This window comes from Citrus sinensis, chromosome 5 (assembly GCF_022201045.2).
Source record: "Citrus sinensis cultivar Valencia sweet orange chromosome 5, DVS_A1.0, whole genome shotgun sequence".
Taxonomy (NCBI): Eukaryota; Viridiplantae; Streptophyta; class Magnoliopsida; order Sapindales; family Rutaceae; genus Citrus; species Citrus sinensis.
The window spans coordinates 17,713,727-17,728,284 of record NC_068560.1 but is presented as its reverse complement, the minus strand read 5'-3'; the positions used below and the strand labels follow the sequence as shown (position 1 = coordinate 17,728,284).

Sequence of the window (14,558 nt, the reverse complement as noted above, 5' to 3'; positions counted from 1 at the left end):
ATTTATAGTAATGAAATAAAAGATTTATTATTAGATTACTCCAACGGCAACTTGCTTGAGCGTGTCTACGCCTAACTTTGACTGCAAAAGCAGCTGGACCTTAGAATTTGCCAAAATCCCACAGTAATCTGATGCTAAGTTTTACCAACAAAAAGTAAGGGTAATTTGACTCCACATATTTCCATTTTCAGGAAAAAAAAAATATCGGCATAACCCATTTAGTAAGGTCTCCAAGCTTTCCTAGTGTGTACACATTATCCTTTCATCACTGCTCCAATTCTGGAAAAGACTACCTGTTATCCTCTCATCACTGGCTCAAAATGACTCGCTCTCTAATTTTGACTTTGGAACTGCAAGAAGAGCAGGTCAAAAGCATGTGAAATAGAAAATTATGATATGCTTCATTCTCGATATTGTGTACCTTGGTAAAATGCCTCTTAAGCTCATTCTTTAAAATTGGGAATTTTCTGTATAGTTCCAAGTAAACCATACAAAACAGCAGGCAGAACTTTTCACAACTTCCCATCTATTCATTATAAATTAACAGTGCCTATTGGCTGTGATGCTAATCCAATCCAGTACCATGGTCAAATAACAACAAAAAGAAACACAAGATAGTAACATACATAAAAGTATGTGTACATAGATTATATATGTATGTGTACAACTACATGCCAATATCAACCATAGCAACCAGACTTAGTCCCTAAACATCAAAAGCAGTTTTGGACATTGGGTTGGGGGTTTCCTTAGCAATATTTTATTGCCCCTTATTCAACACTGCTGCAAAGACAAACTAGATAACCCTAGACTTCAAAGAAACCCAAGCTTACAGGGGCTTTTAAACATCTAAATACTGAACACATTAAGTAACCAAATTTAAAAGGAAGAAGCCTCACACCTTTCTCCCATAATATACAGCCTTTTTCAACTTCTATTAGAGTCTACGGCAAACGGAAGCATGAAGATCAGCTTTAATTCTTCAAAGGTACCACATGGAAACATCCTGCTTTGGGATAGGATCCATGGGATAATTAACTGATGCCACATTGAATGGAGAGTTAAATCTGAACTCAGCAATATTATCGCCAGGATTGTTATCAAATGGGGAATCAAATGCTTTGCATTGATCAAAATGAACTTCAGTTGAGGAGAAAACAGGGTTGTTCATGGGCATGTTGCCCCCCTTCATAACACCTATGCCTTGGTTATAGAAGCTATCATCCAGCTGAAGTTGAAATTTCTGCTGCTCTGGCTGCTGATTTCGATCTTCCGTAATGTTCAGACACCCCTGACTCATGCTCTTATTAGGCTGAAGATTAGTATCATAGAAGGACATCAAATCAGAAATCATCTTTTGTCCATCATCAGGAAGTCCAAGTCCCGATACATTATACTGAGGTTGAGTCTGGTTCTTCACTGAAGTTATTGGCTTCGGGTGAGTAGACTGAGCAAATGGTAGAGAGAACACTGCAGGTTGGTCATTGTTAATTTGAAAGTTTGGCATTACACACCCTTGAGAACCGTTATTGCGGTATGGGCAATTCAGCTGGTGATTGTTTCTCGAAGTCCTGTCCAGAAAGCCATGGTGGTAGTCATTGTAGGGACACTGGGGAAACTCACAGGTATAAATCTTTTGATCCATCGTCATATGTGGCTCATCAGCCGACGGCCTCCTCTTCTGAATGGATTCTGAGTGGGTCTCGAAAACCTCTCCCTTGATTCGAGGAACCAAGGATGGAGGCATCATAAACCGATCTCTTGATCCCATAGCACCCATGTTGAAAAGATTGGCTTCGAGTGGTTTAATCTCCTCTACTTCAACATTCCTTTCATTGTCTACTCCTTCAACATCATAATCACTGATATCACTAATGATGAAAGAACCACTTCCTCCAGTAGACGCTGGAAGGCAGCTATCAGGATACAGTTTCCTAGACAAAGCTTCTTCCTGATTAATTATTGCCAGCCAAGTGGCACTTTCCTTAGCAGTCATCTTATCCTGCAAGCATTTAGATTGGCGAACAAGCTTTCGGATCTTAGCAATATCAGGGGACATGTGCTTGATCACCGCTGTGAGAACCCCCACTTTCCAAGCCTTCTTCAGATCATGAGGCTTCTTATAAGGGGGAGGACCCTGATCCTTGGGCAGACCTAACTCAGGCCACCACTCCTCAGTCCCAGTTGGCCACCACGGTGGAGCAACACCTTTTTCCAACGGAAAACGCCTCTGCGGTGGATTGCAGTGCTGCATCAGAGCCGACAAAAGAGATCCAAGAGTAGTATCTTGTAGCTCTTGTAAGGTGTGAGGCGTAGACACCACGGTACCAAAATCTTCATTCTTTCCAGGAATAGCATGATCCGCCTGATACTTAGCAATTGCCGCAGGGCCATTACGGTCGAATCTGACTTTTTCCTTCCACCAAGCTCGAAGATTATCAGACGCTCCAGTCACTGGCTTCCCCTTCTCAGGGATAATTCCATAAACAAAACCCTGAGCCTTACAAACTTCCATCATTTTGAGCATGTATTTAAGGATGCCATCTTGTGCCCGAGACATCTTCTTCCTTCGGGCTTGCTCTTGAGATTGACGATGCTTAGCGCTATCAACTCCTTCCTTACTCTTGTTTTGCTCTTTAAGGCGCTTCAGGAGCAGCCGATCTCGCCACATCCTCCTCTCGAGCTCATCAACATCCACTTCTTCATCACTACAATCCTCTTCCACTGCCGTCTCCATCTCATGCCCCATAACTGCTTCTCCTTCCCCCGGGAGAGCTGAGAAGAACTCAAGGTTTCCGCAGAATCCCATTTCTTCAAAGATTCCCATTCACTATAGCCTCAAATATCAACCTCGATTCCAAGCTTAATTGAACCAGGTCAATATCACTTTGATTCTCTCCCTCTCTACCAACAAATGCACAAAATTACTCCACAAATAACTTGAAAACAGAGAACTCTGCAATTTAGAATATAGAAATATACATTAACGGTCAAGTCCTGCAAATTAAATAAATAAAACAAATCAGTTCCAGCTTAGATAAACCCGATACAGTGAATCTGTATCAACTTCTATTCAAAGACATATAACCCCAAGTGCAAATTCCCATAAACCCATTAATTAGATAAACAAGGCAAGTAATAAAATAATAAATGTAACAAAAAACAAAATTACAACAAATTAATGTGTCAAGAGTTTTTAACAAAACGAAATTTATTTAAAAAAAAAATGACCCACATTAGCAGAGCCCAGATCTGCCTACAGTTGGAACTAAAATACAAAAACGGCAAACCCAACCCCCCCCCCCCCCAAATAAAAAAAAAAAGTGTAATAGCTTTTAACAGAAGCTTACAGCCAGATTCCCTTCCGAATAAGCAAAAGAAAAAAAAAATAATCATCATCCTAATAATAATAATAATAATAACGAATACTTAAAATAAAATCACTTATCTTGAACACAAGCTAAACAAACATGGAACTAAATTATCCATACAAATCCGGAAGCTCGGGGTTTCAATCAAAATGAAAGCTTTCGTTAATTTTACTTAAATGAAATTAAGACAAATTTAAAACTAAATAATCCCAAATTAGAAAAGACAAAAAAAAAAAAGGGACAGAGAAAAAGACAGAGCCTGCTGCAAATTTTAGTGAACCCAGTATGCCAAGCGAAGCCAAACCAAAACGACACGAGCTCAACACATAAACCGCAGCAGTGATGATCCAAAAGCCAAAAGAATAAGAACCCACATGCTCAAAAGAGCTGAAGATCATTTACAAGAGAACAAAACTATAACTTTAATTTAACATGAATCAAAAAAAAAATTGAGGGAAAAGAAGGAAAAAAAAAAAAAAAAGTCGAAAATGAGAGTTAAATGTACCGGATAAGTTGAGACGAGATGATTTTTTTTACTTGTTGGTTCGAGCCATCAAAACCGTTTTGACGTTGAAATTGATGGGATGTGAAATTGTTCCCTCCGGCTTTTGTAATGGAGCCAGAAGGAAGACGAAGAAGCAAAAAAAAGGAAAGCGAAGTGACTCAGTAAAATCTTTTTCGCGACTGGCGAGAGCGGTGACCTTTTGTTTTGCATTTATTTAACCACGGTCAGTTTCTTTTTAACCGCGGTTAAAACGCGGGAATTTGGATTACGCTGCTGATTATGCAGAGTTTAATAATTTTTACTACTACTTTTGTGGGACTCACTTCTGTGTTTCTTTTGTTCGTTTCTTTCTTAAAATTAACAAATCAGGTTATGTAACGTGGCAAGAGATTAGCGCCTTTGTTTTTCTCCTTAAATTTCACGGAGGTTTACTTGAACAAATGCCGTTATATATTGGCATCTGTAAACTGAACTATTTTCTCATTGCTGTACTGTGATGTAAATATGTATACTCTATGTTTGATGTAATGAACCGAATTTTAACGGCTCTTATTATCTTACATGATAAGGTAACAAACATTATAAATGTGGTAAGTATTCTCATTTCTCTATAGTTTTTAATACTATTACCTTACATTTTCACAGCCGTTAGATTGAAATCTAATGCTTGTGTATTTATTGGTGTTTGTTACCTTATTATGCAAGTTAACAAATCTCAATTTTAACATGTTTTTTAAAAAATATATATTATATTATTTTTCATTATTTACAAAAGGTGATACAAATCTAATGCTTGTGTATTTATTGGTGTTTGTTACCTTATTATGCAAGTTAACAAATCTCAATTTTAACATGTTTTTTAAAAAATATATATTATATTATTTTTCATTATTTACAAAAGGTGATACTACGGCTGCATTACCATAGATTAATATTGATATTGACCAACTTAGCTTCTAAACTTAAAACTTAACTTCTAAAGTTATACGAATAATGTGTTTGATAAGTATTTACAATTATCGAGTTTGAAACTATGATTTTATGCATATAAAATCATAACACTACAATACTAAATAATGAAGTTGGAATCCATAATTATGAAGTATAGTGCATATAGTGTGGACGCATGCATATAATTATAAGGTGCTAGGTGAAAATGTGACCATGATATCTAATACTAGCTAGCATTAGATAACTAAAGTAAAAAAGGATAAATTGGGAGGGGGGTAAAAAATGAAAAGATGCAATTATGCAAATACTCATTTCAAAAGATTCATCTTTGAAAATAATGAAATAAAAATGATCGCACCAATGACTTTCATTGAGTTAACGTAAATTGCTCTCATCAAGTCCTAGAATTATGTTTAACATATATGGAGGATCAACCGAGTCTTTATCAAGACATGGTGAAGTCTCGAACAAGATAGAAGACTTATTCTTTTTCGAGTGCAAGAATAATAGGTGCTGAACTGTTAATCATTTTGAATAAATAATTTTTTTTATAAAAAGTTTGGTCAAAGTATAAATAAAATAAATCAATTGAACCTAGAAAGCTCTGTGGGGCCTGGTAAAATTAATGGGAGGGAGAATTTTGGCTTGTTTGAACGACTTTAGGACTATAAATATTTGACGCACGTGGGGGTAAGAATTTAGTGCAAATTTTGACTTGTCTAGTGAAACTTCACGCGATATAAAAAAAAGCTTAAGCTATTATCAGCTTTAGGGCCCATCTGAGATTTAGTAATTTTAAAAAATTAAAAATTAAGTTTAGTGTTTAGTATGTTTTTTTTTAAATTTATTTTTAACAAAATTATCTCATCCTACTATATATTATGAAAATCAACGAATGGGTAGTTTTTTAAAATTTGATTTTGAAAAATTATTTTTATACTTAGTGTAATTTCATATATATTCTTATATATATAATAAAAATCAAAACTATTCTTATTAATTAGAAGAAATCATTAACTTTAAAGAAATTATTATTATAACCAACTATATTGAGATAGTAAAATAAAAAACAAAATTAATAGTGTAAAATGTTTATTTTATTTATCAATTATCATATGTACACAATAAAAAAATATATTGTATATACATGTTTATAAATGTGTAAATAAATTTTATTCAATGTTATATCTAATTCAGTCATTTATATTCTTATAATAATTTAATTATAAGATTTATTAAATACATAAAACTACTTTTAAAACTCACGGCACCTTTAAAAGTAAATCTCACAAAATATTTAACTAATTTTCTTCACAGCTGATTATTTTAATTAACAGTAATTATTTTAAAAATTACAACATTATTACACTAACCCCTAGTGTAAGCTTTTTCTCAAAATGGTTAATTAACGAAAAAAGTAACAAGAATGGAGATTTTTTTTTTGGGCCCTTCTTTCTTCTGTTTTTGGATTCCTCTTCTTGAATATATTTTGGGGTCCAAATTATAAGCTTCTGAGGTTTAAAATGCATATAAAATAGAAAAATAAAATAAAATAAAAATAACAGCTACCCTTTTAAAGTAATATTTCAAAATATTTTCATTGACAATGCGAATCTACGTGTTTACATGCAAAATGATGGTTAATTGAAGCATCCGTGATTTATAAAGTGTGAATTATAAGTTGAGAGTGTTTGCGCCGAAAATATAAAAACAACTATATTTTTAGTCATTTATTTACGGCTCAACTATTAACTAATTAATCCACAATGTTTAAAAAGTCCTATAAAATTTTATGTCGCTATATTTGTATTGATTAAAAATATTGAAATTCACCCTATTCTAAAATTAAATGTAAAAAATTATTTTTTTTAAATACTCCATTCTTACTTTTTTTCATTTCTCAATCAAAATTACTTATTCATGTATTTTTTTTCCCCAAAATAATGTCTAATTTAATATCCAAATTAAAATCATTTTACTTTTTTTTATATCTCCAAAAAAATCTTTATTAAATTTTCATGCTCATTGCCAACCTGTTTTTTTTTTTTTTGGCTAAAAAATATATTAAAAAATGTATGCACATAAACTCTTTGATCCTCTCTTTCATGGACAAATCTACAGTAATTGATCACTGCTTAACCAAGACAAAGTTAATTTATGAAAACCATTAAGACTCTTTTATTACCATTACATGTTTACAATCTCAATTTAGGATTCTATAATTCCTTTAATTAGTTGTTTTTCCTCATTTATTTGAAAATTAAATTATTCTTCTTTTCATAATTGTTTCTCATTAAACTATTCGACAATAGGAAGGGCAGTTTCGTAAATCCAGGAGAAGTTCAGTGTATTATTACAAAAAGCGCATTTGTCGCAATTAAAAAGAAAAATATTATTCAAATTATTCAAAAAATCAGTCTCAAAAGTCCACAGCCGCCGCACTTGAAGATTATCCTCAATACCCCACGTGCTGTTCCTTTAACGAGCCATTCAATGATCGACGCGTATATCGAGATGGGCCCACGGCGTCGTAATATCGGAGTACGCGTCACCTCCTTGAACCCAAGCTTAAAATAAAACACCAACGGATTAGATAATAGAGTTCACTCGATCTCCCACTTCATTTTTATTATTTATTTCAAATAAAGAAAGTTCAAATTAATTCTCCAAACTCTTTTTTTTAAAATTTAAATAAGGGTAATCTAAAAAGAAAATTATAATATTCATTTCTTTGCAAAATGTGTAGTTTGAAGTTACAATAATAAAATTATGATTATTTTAAAATTGTTTGAAGATAGAGTACAAATTACAACTATACATATAAAATAATAAATAATAAAAAAACTTATTATAACTTAACCGTATATTATGAAATGATACTCTACGTTAAAATGATTCTAACATAACTAAATCCTAATGATAAACTTACAAAGTTGTACTCCAACTGACGTGCGAGGCAAGATACCAATTCACATATAAACTATAGGAGCAAGCTACGTTACAGATGCTGTACGTAACAGAAACTGAAATGACAAACGACTAAATTAGATGCAGCCACGTGTAGGGACGCGTGACAAATTGACCGGTAATTATCCGGTTAAAAGAAAACCAACAAACTTCTAATGCTTGGGTAAGGATTAATTTCATATTTACCCTATTATTATTATTAATCATTAGCACACACTAACTTTGATGTAAACCATCAACCCCACCCCCAAATAGTCAAATTGTTGTCCTACGCGGTTAAGTTCAATTACTGGCCATTTCTAACTAACTCAAAGACATTAATGCCCTTAATTAGACATTAGGTCAATGTAAAAAAATAAACATAAATTTATTTTTTTAAAAAACTAAAATTTAGATAAATTAGTAGTGTAATTAATGAATAAAATTATATTTTTTGTCATATGAATATAGGGGTAAATTTTATTGCATGCTCAAATATACTGATTGCTGTTAATCTATTCTTGATAAAGTATCTTTTTATTTTCATTCCTCTTTTTATGCTTCTTTTTTTAATTTCTTCTTCAACTTCTTAAGGCTTTTTTTCGATGAATCTCTCGAAAAACCACTTTGTTGTTCAAAATAGAAGAATACACTCATATCAGAAATTTTTTTTCAACTTTAATAGTGGTGAGTAGAGGTTTCGATAGCCCTATAACGGTGGTTTTTGTGTAGGTTCTACAAGGAAAAGTTCTATAGGGCGACTTGTTATTGGAGAATTTTTTCTCTTATCTACTTGTTTTTATTTTTTATTTTTTGTTATTTTTATGATAGCTTAGACGTTCATAAGGGGAATTATTTGAATGATATTGATTTTGGTGAAGAAGTTGCCTTGTGTTTTGGCTTATAGCTTACTAGTAACATTGATTTATCTCCGTTAATTGTTAAGTCAGATTTGATATTTGTGGTGTGTCAAAGTAGGATTTTCAGGTTCATTGTATCTCAAGGATTTAACATTGTACTTTAAGTTGTTCAAATTCTTTTATAAGGATGAAAGATTAGAAGAACATATTCTTATACCAATTAATATATTTCAAATTCACCAAATAATTAAAGAAAGGGCAGGGTTCTTTAAACCCGTAAAATTTCTTTCTAAATCCATTTTTTAAATAAACCCATAACTAAAATTTTAAAATATTAATTTAATTTCTATTCATTTAAGAATTTCAAAAATAACCCTTCGTAGAATTTTTATACATTAATATTTTTCTAGTTGTTCTTGATTTGAATTAACAAAGAGACTTGACTTTGTCAATTTGAAAAACGTTTGACATCATGAAAAGATAAATTTCAATTAACATTTTCAATCAAACCTTCTTTGAATTATAAAATCAATTTTCTAGGTTGGTATTTACATTGATAATTCTTTTTGAAGGGGAGAGGAACTTGTGCGTTTCCAAATATTCGTTTAAGAAGTCACAAACCAAATGATTTACTAGTATTTATTGTTTTACATAAACTCCAGGAATTGAAAAATCAAGAGATAGTTTCATCTTGTGACACAATTTTTTTTTTAACCCACAAAAAATATTTTTGATAGACCATGTATGCAATTACAAGAAACTATTTTATATGTAAATTTGAATTACATTTCTCTCATCAACTATCATATTTTCAATATCAAACTAAAAAAATTCACACTAGTTTAAATAGATGGATGCTGAAATATGAAGTAATTTTGATACTATCATGTTTAAATAAGTAATTCTATCAAAGGATATTTTAGAGAAAAAAATATGTTGACTAAAGATAAACTCTAGTTGGTTAGTAAACAAGTTCATTTTTTTAAATAGTATACGAGTTAAATTTGATTTTAGAACTTTTTTGTTAAAAAAATCTTACAAATAAATACAAATAAAATTGATTTCACTAAATCAAAAAATTTGATTATTGAATAAAAAATAAATTTGATTTTACTAAATATTCGTATATTTTACTATAAAAATTGACAAGTTATAAGAGATATTTTACCTGATCAATTTATTTCGATTGAGGCATGATAGTTTTTTAATTTAATAGTAAAAAAGTTAACGGGTCGGGTGTGTGGTTTTACATAAAAAGTTAAAGGGTGCATATTGATATTTGTCAAAATATTTGGGTGTGCATGGAAATGAACCCTTCTAAATGTTAAAAACGGTTGCCCGTGACTAATTTCTATTCTGGCCTTTAATCCCAACCATCCAACTTCTGTCTCTAGATCCAACGAATCAAAAATGCATGGCTGTTACGTACAGTTTCTGTAACGTAGCCAGCTCTATAAACTATATACCCCAACTTTGAAAGTGTATATCCATTGCGACACACACTGTGCACTCTAGAAAAATAATATCTTATCTTCTAAAAAGGAGAAATTAGATGGCAAATTATTTTTATTAAAATAGTCCAATAGCAGCAATTTACCATCAAAACTTGTCCACGCCTGATAAGTAATAATACTACCCTTTTAGTGTTGGCACAAAAGGAAGCTTGTTTTGGTGGTCATTGGATTTTGTCGGTCAGATTTGCCTATCGTGAGTCATCCGATTAAGCAGTTTTCCTAACTGGGTTGCGTAGTGTTTGTCAAAGAGGGAAAGCAACACCCCTTTAAAATCATGCTGAAAAAAGTTGTTTCCCAAACGCGATTGTGTTATTACCTAACAAAAAATACATTGAATTTCAGCTGTTCAAAATAAGTCTTCATTAGCCAAAAGTAGAGTTAAAGTGGGGAAAAAATCAAAGTTCCTTCAACTTGGAATCAGTAGCTTACAAACAGAAAAAGAAAGTGTAACATTTCCGAGTTACGCATACAAAATGGCAAACAAAACTATTTTACCTCAATCGATCCATCCATCCATCGTATATAAAGAACAACAAAAGGAATAAGAATCGTGCCCAAAAAACAATACCCAGTAGCACATCTGGCTAGGTGAATGCTTAAAAAAATACAGCCGTTGTGGATGGAAAACAAGCATACATTAAAAATATGTGTACATAATGTATATGTATATATATGTATACAACTACTGGCCAATACCAACCATAGCAACAAGAAACTGTTCCTAAACTTCAATAGCAGCAGTGAATATTGGGTTGTGGTTCCTACCAGTTACTTATTGCCCATCTTCAATACTGCAATGAAAGCAAAACCTAAATAACCCTAGACTTGAAACATACCAAATTTAGAAGGAAGAAGTCTCGCACCTTTGGAGCAGAACTCATAACAGCAACCTTCTTCCAATGATGTACAGCGTTTTTTTCTAGTCTGCTAGAGACCACATAAAATGTAAGCACTTTATATGACAGGTCCATTTCCTTCTTCAAAGGTACCACAGGGATACATCTTGCTTCGGAATAGAATCCATGGCGTAATCAACTGATGCCATGTTGAATGGAGAGTTAAATCTAAAGTCAGTGATACCGTCGCTGGGATTGGCATCATATGGGGAATCAAATGCTTTGCACTGATCAAAACGAATTTCAGCCGAGGAGAAAACAGAGTTGTTCATTGGCATGTTAGATTGCCCTGGCATGTTGCGTCCCATCACAGCTCCTTGGTTATAAAAGCTATCATCCATTTGAAGTTGAAATTTCCGCTGCTCCTGCTGCTGATTCTGATCTCCAATAGCATTAAGATTCCCTGAATTCAAGCTCTTGTTCTGCTGATGATTAGTATCATAGAAGGACATCAGATCGGTGATCATCTTTTGTCCATCATCAGGAAGTTCAAGTCCTGAAATATTGAATTGCGATTGAGTCTGGTTCTTCGGTGGAGTTGCCGGCTTAGGTTGAGTTGGTTGACCAAAAGGTCGAGAGAAAGCCACAGTTTGGTCATTGTTAACTTGAAAGTTTGGCATCCCGAACCCTTGAGAAGAATTGTGGCGATAAGGGCAATTTAACTGATGATTGTTTCTCGAACTCCTCTCAAGAAATCCAAGGCGGTAGTCACCGTAGGGACACTGGGGAAACTCACAGGTATATATCTTTTGATCCATCATCAAATGAGACTCATCAGCAGGCTGCTTCCTCTTCTGAATGAAATCTGAGTTGGTTTCAACAAGTTCTCCCTTGATTTGAGGAACCATAGTTGGAGTCATCATAAGCCTATCTCTACCCATAGCCCCCATATTAAAGAGATTAACATCACGAGGTTTGATCTCCTCAACTTCAACATTTCGATCATCCTCTACACCCTCAACATCATAATCACTGCTATCACTGATGATGAATGAGCCACTCCCGCCAGCCGATACAGGAGGGCAGCTATCAGGATACAGTTTCCTGGACAACGCTTCTTCCTGGTTAATTACCGCCAGCCAAGTGGCACTTTCCTTGGCAGTCATCTTATCCTGCAGGCATTTAGATTGACGTACAAGCTTTCGAATCTTAGCAATATCAGGGAACATGTGCTTGATCACTGCTGTAAGAACACTCACTTTCCAAGCCTTCTTCAGATCATGCGGCTTCTTGTACGGGGGTGGACCTAGATCCTTTGGCAGACCCAACTGAGGCCACCACTCCTCATTCCCATTTGGCCACCATGGTGGAGCAACACCTTTTTCCAGCGGAAAACGCCTCTGCGGTGGATCACAGTGCTGCATAAGAGCCGACAAAAGAGATCCAAGAGTAGTGTCCTGAAGCTCTTGCAAGGAGTGAGGTGTAGACACCACAGAACCACAATCTTCATTCTTTCCAGGGATTGCATGATCAGCCTGATACTTGGCAATAGCGGCAGGGCCATTTCGATCGAATCTGACTTTTTCCTTCCACCAAGCTCGAAGATTGTCAGATGCTCCACTCACAGGCTTTCCCTTCTCAGGAATTATTCCATACACAAAACCCTGAGCCTTACAAACTTCCATCATTTTCAGCATATATTTCAGGATTCCATCTTGTGCCCGAGACATCTTCTTCCTCCGCGCCTGCTCCTGGGATTGACGCTGCTTAGCACTGTCAACACATTCCTTACTCTTGCTCTGTTCTTTAAGCTTCTTCAGGAGCATCCGATCTCTCCACATCCTCCTTTCAAGCTCATCAACATCCAGTTCTTCATCACTATAATCCTCTTCAGCCGCCGTCTCATGTTCATGTTCCAGAAACGCCTCTCCTTCCCCATGGGGAGACGAGAAGAACTCAAGGTTCCCACAAAATCCCATTTCCTCAAAGATTCCCATTCACTATAAGCCAACAGAAAACAACTCCGATTCAAAACTTAAATCAAACCCACTTCAATTCTCTTCCTTCCTCTTTCAGATTCTCAAATCCACACACTTGCAATTCAAAATTTTAAAAAAAAAAATTGAAGCAAAAGTAGATCAAGTGTGAACTCCTGCAAATTAAATTAAATAAATAAATCATTCTCGCATAATCAATCAGGTACACAGAATCTGCAACCAATAATAACTCCTAATCAACATACATAGAAACTGCCCATTAAAGTAATCTAAACAAATTGAGCAAGTAATAAAACAATAAATGCAACAAATTAAAAAAAAAAGAAGACCATTATGTACTTTCAAAATTTTAATAAATTATCAGGAAAGGCTTTAAATTTCAATAAACTAGCTCAGATCTGCTTACACTAGTATAAAAACAAGCTTATAGAAGATAAAAAAACAGAAACTAAACAAAACTACATGAGCTTACAACATAAAACTCAGCAAAAATAATGGAAGTGAAAATGAAGACGATAATAATACTGAATAGTAATTGTACCGGATAATTATTTGTTTGTTCGATAGAGTAATCCAAGAAGCCTTCTTTTTCTTTTTCTTTTTCTTTTTTTAAAATTGAAACCCACTTTTAGAGAGAGAAAACAGAGGAGAGAGAAAAAGGTTTGATGAATTTGATCTGGTCCTGCTTTTAGAGGGAAGAAGGAGAGAGAGACAGAGACAGAGACAGAGGGAGGGAAGGCGAAGTTAAAAAGCTTTTTGGGTGGATTTATCTATTTAACTATGGTTAGGCTCAGTTTTAACCGCGGTTAACCCGTGGGCCTGGCGTTTTCGCTTTACTTTCTGCTGGACTCACTTCTGTGTTCGTCACTCGTTTGTAAATTATCGTACATAAGAATGACGTGTGACACGTGGCAATATGTTAGGGTAGTTTTTCTGGGATCGGGCGGGTGGCCGTAACTGGGGGTGAGCATTTAGGGTTTTGGTTCGATTTTTTTCGAGTTTCAATTTGGATTATAACTCGTTTGATTTTAATTCAACTCAGACCGGTTCAAGAGTTAGTTTGATTTGGCTCAAATTCGGTTCGGATTTGGGCTCAGGTTATAATTTCATGTCAGAATTTAGTTTGAATTGTAATTGAAGGAAAGAGGGTTGAGATTTGAGGAAAATCAAAATTTTTTATTAGATTTAGATTTTTTTTATATTTAAATGTACCTCAATCGTTTTTTATGTTCGGTAATCGAAGCTGAACTTAATTGATTTTCAATTCTCAATTTAATCAACTTTTAGGGTTTATCAAACCAAATTGAAATAAATTTTGGATTCGATACGATTCAATTTTATTTGATTTGAACCGAATGCTTACCCCTAGCAATAAGAATTATAACGCAATTCTTTTCTTCCAATTAACATAAATTAATTGTGTAAAATTTGTATCAATTTATTTAATAACCGTGTTGTCTTCGTATTAGATTACTTGATAAATTTACTTATTTTTAATACTTTTTATAATTTATCTACTAATTTTTTATATCATAATTCCTTAGTCGTTTGTATCCTTAATAAGCATATTGTTGCATT

The 14,558-nt window shown here is 33.8% G+C and overlaps 1 protein-coding gene across 1 annotated transcript; it reads right to left on the bottom strand.

Moving 5' to 3' along the window:
• Nucleotides 1-604: 604 nt before the first annotated feature.
• On the bottom strand, nucleotides 605-13,035 carry EIL1 (ethylene-insensitive 3-like 1 protein). Its single transcript, NM_001288922.1, is given in 2 exon segments — nucleotides 605-2,228; nucleotides 12,382-13,035. Coding segments are annotated over 2 exon segments (1,845 nt in total). The 5' UTR covers nucleotides 12,981-13,035; the 3' UTR covers nucleotides 605-982.
• Between the last annotated feature and the right edge of the window lie 1,523 nt (nucleotides 13,036-14,558).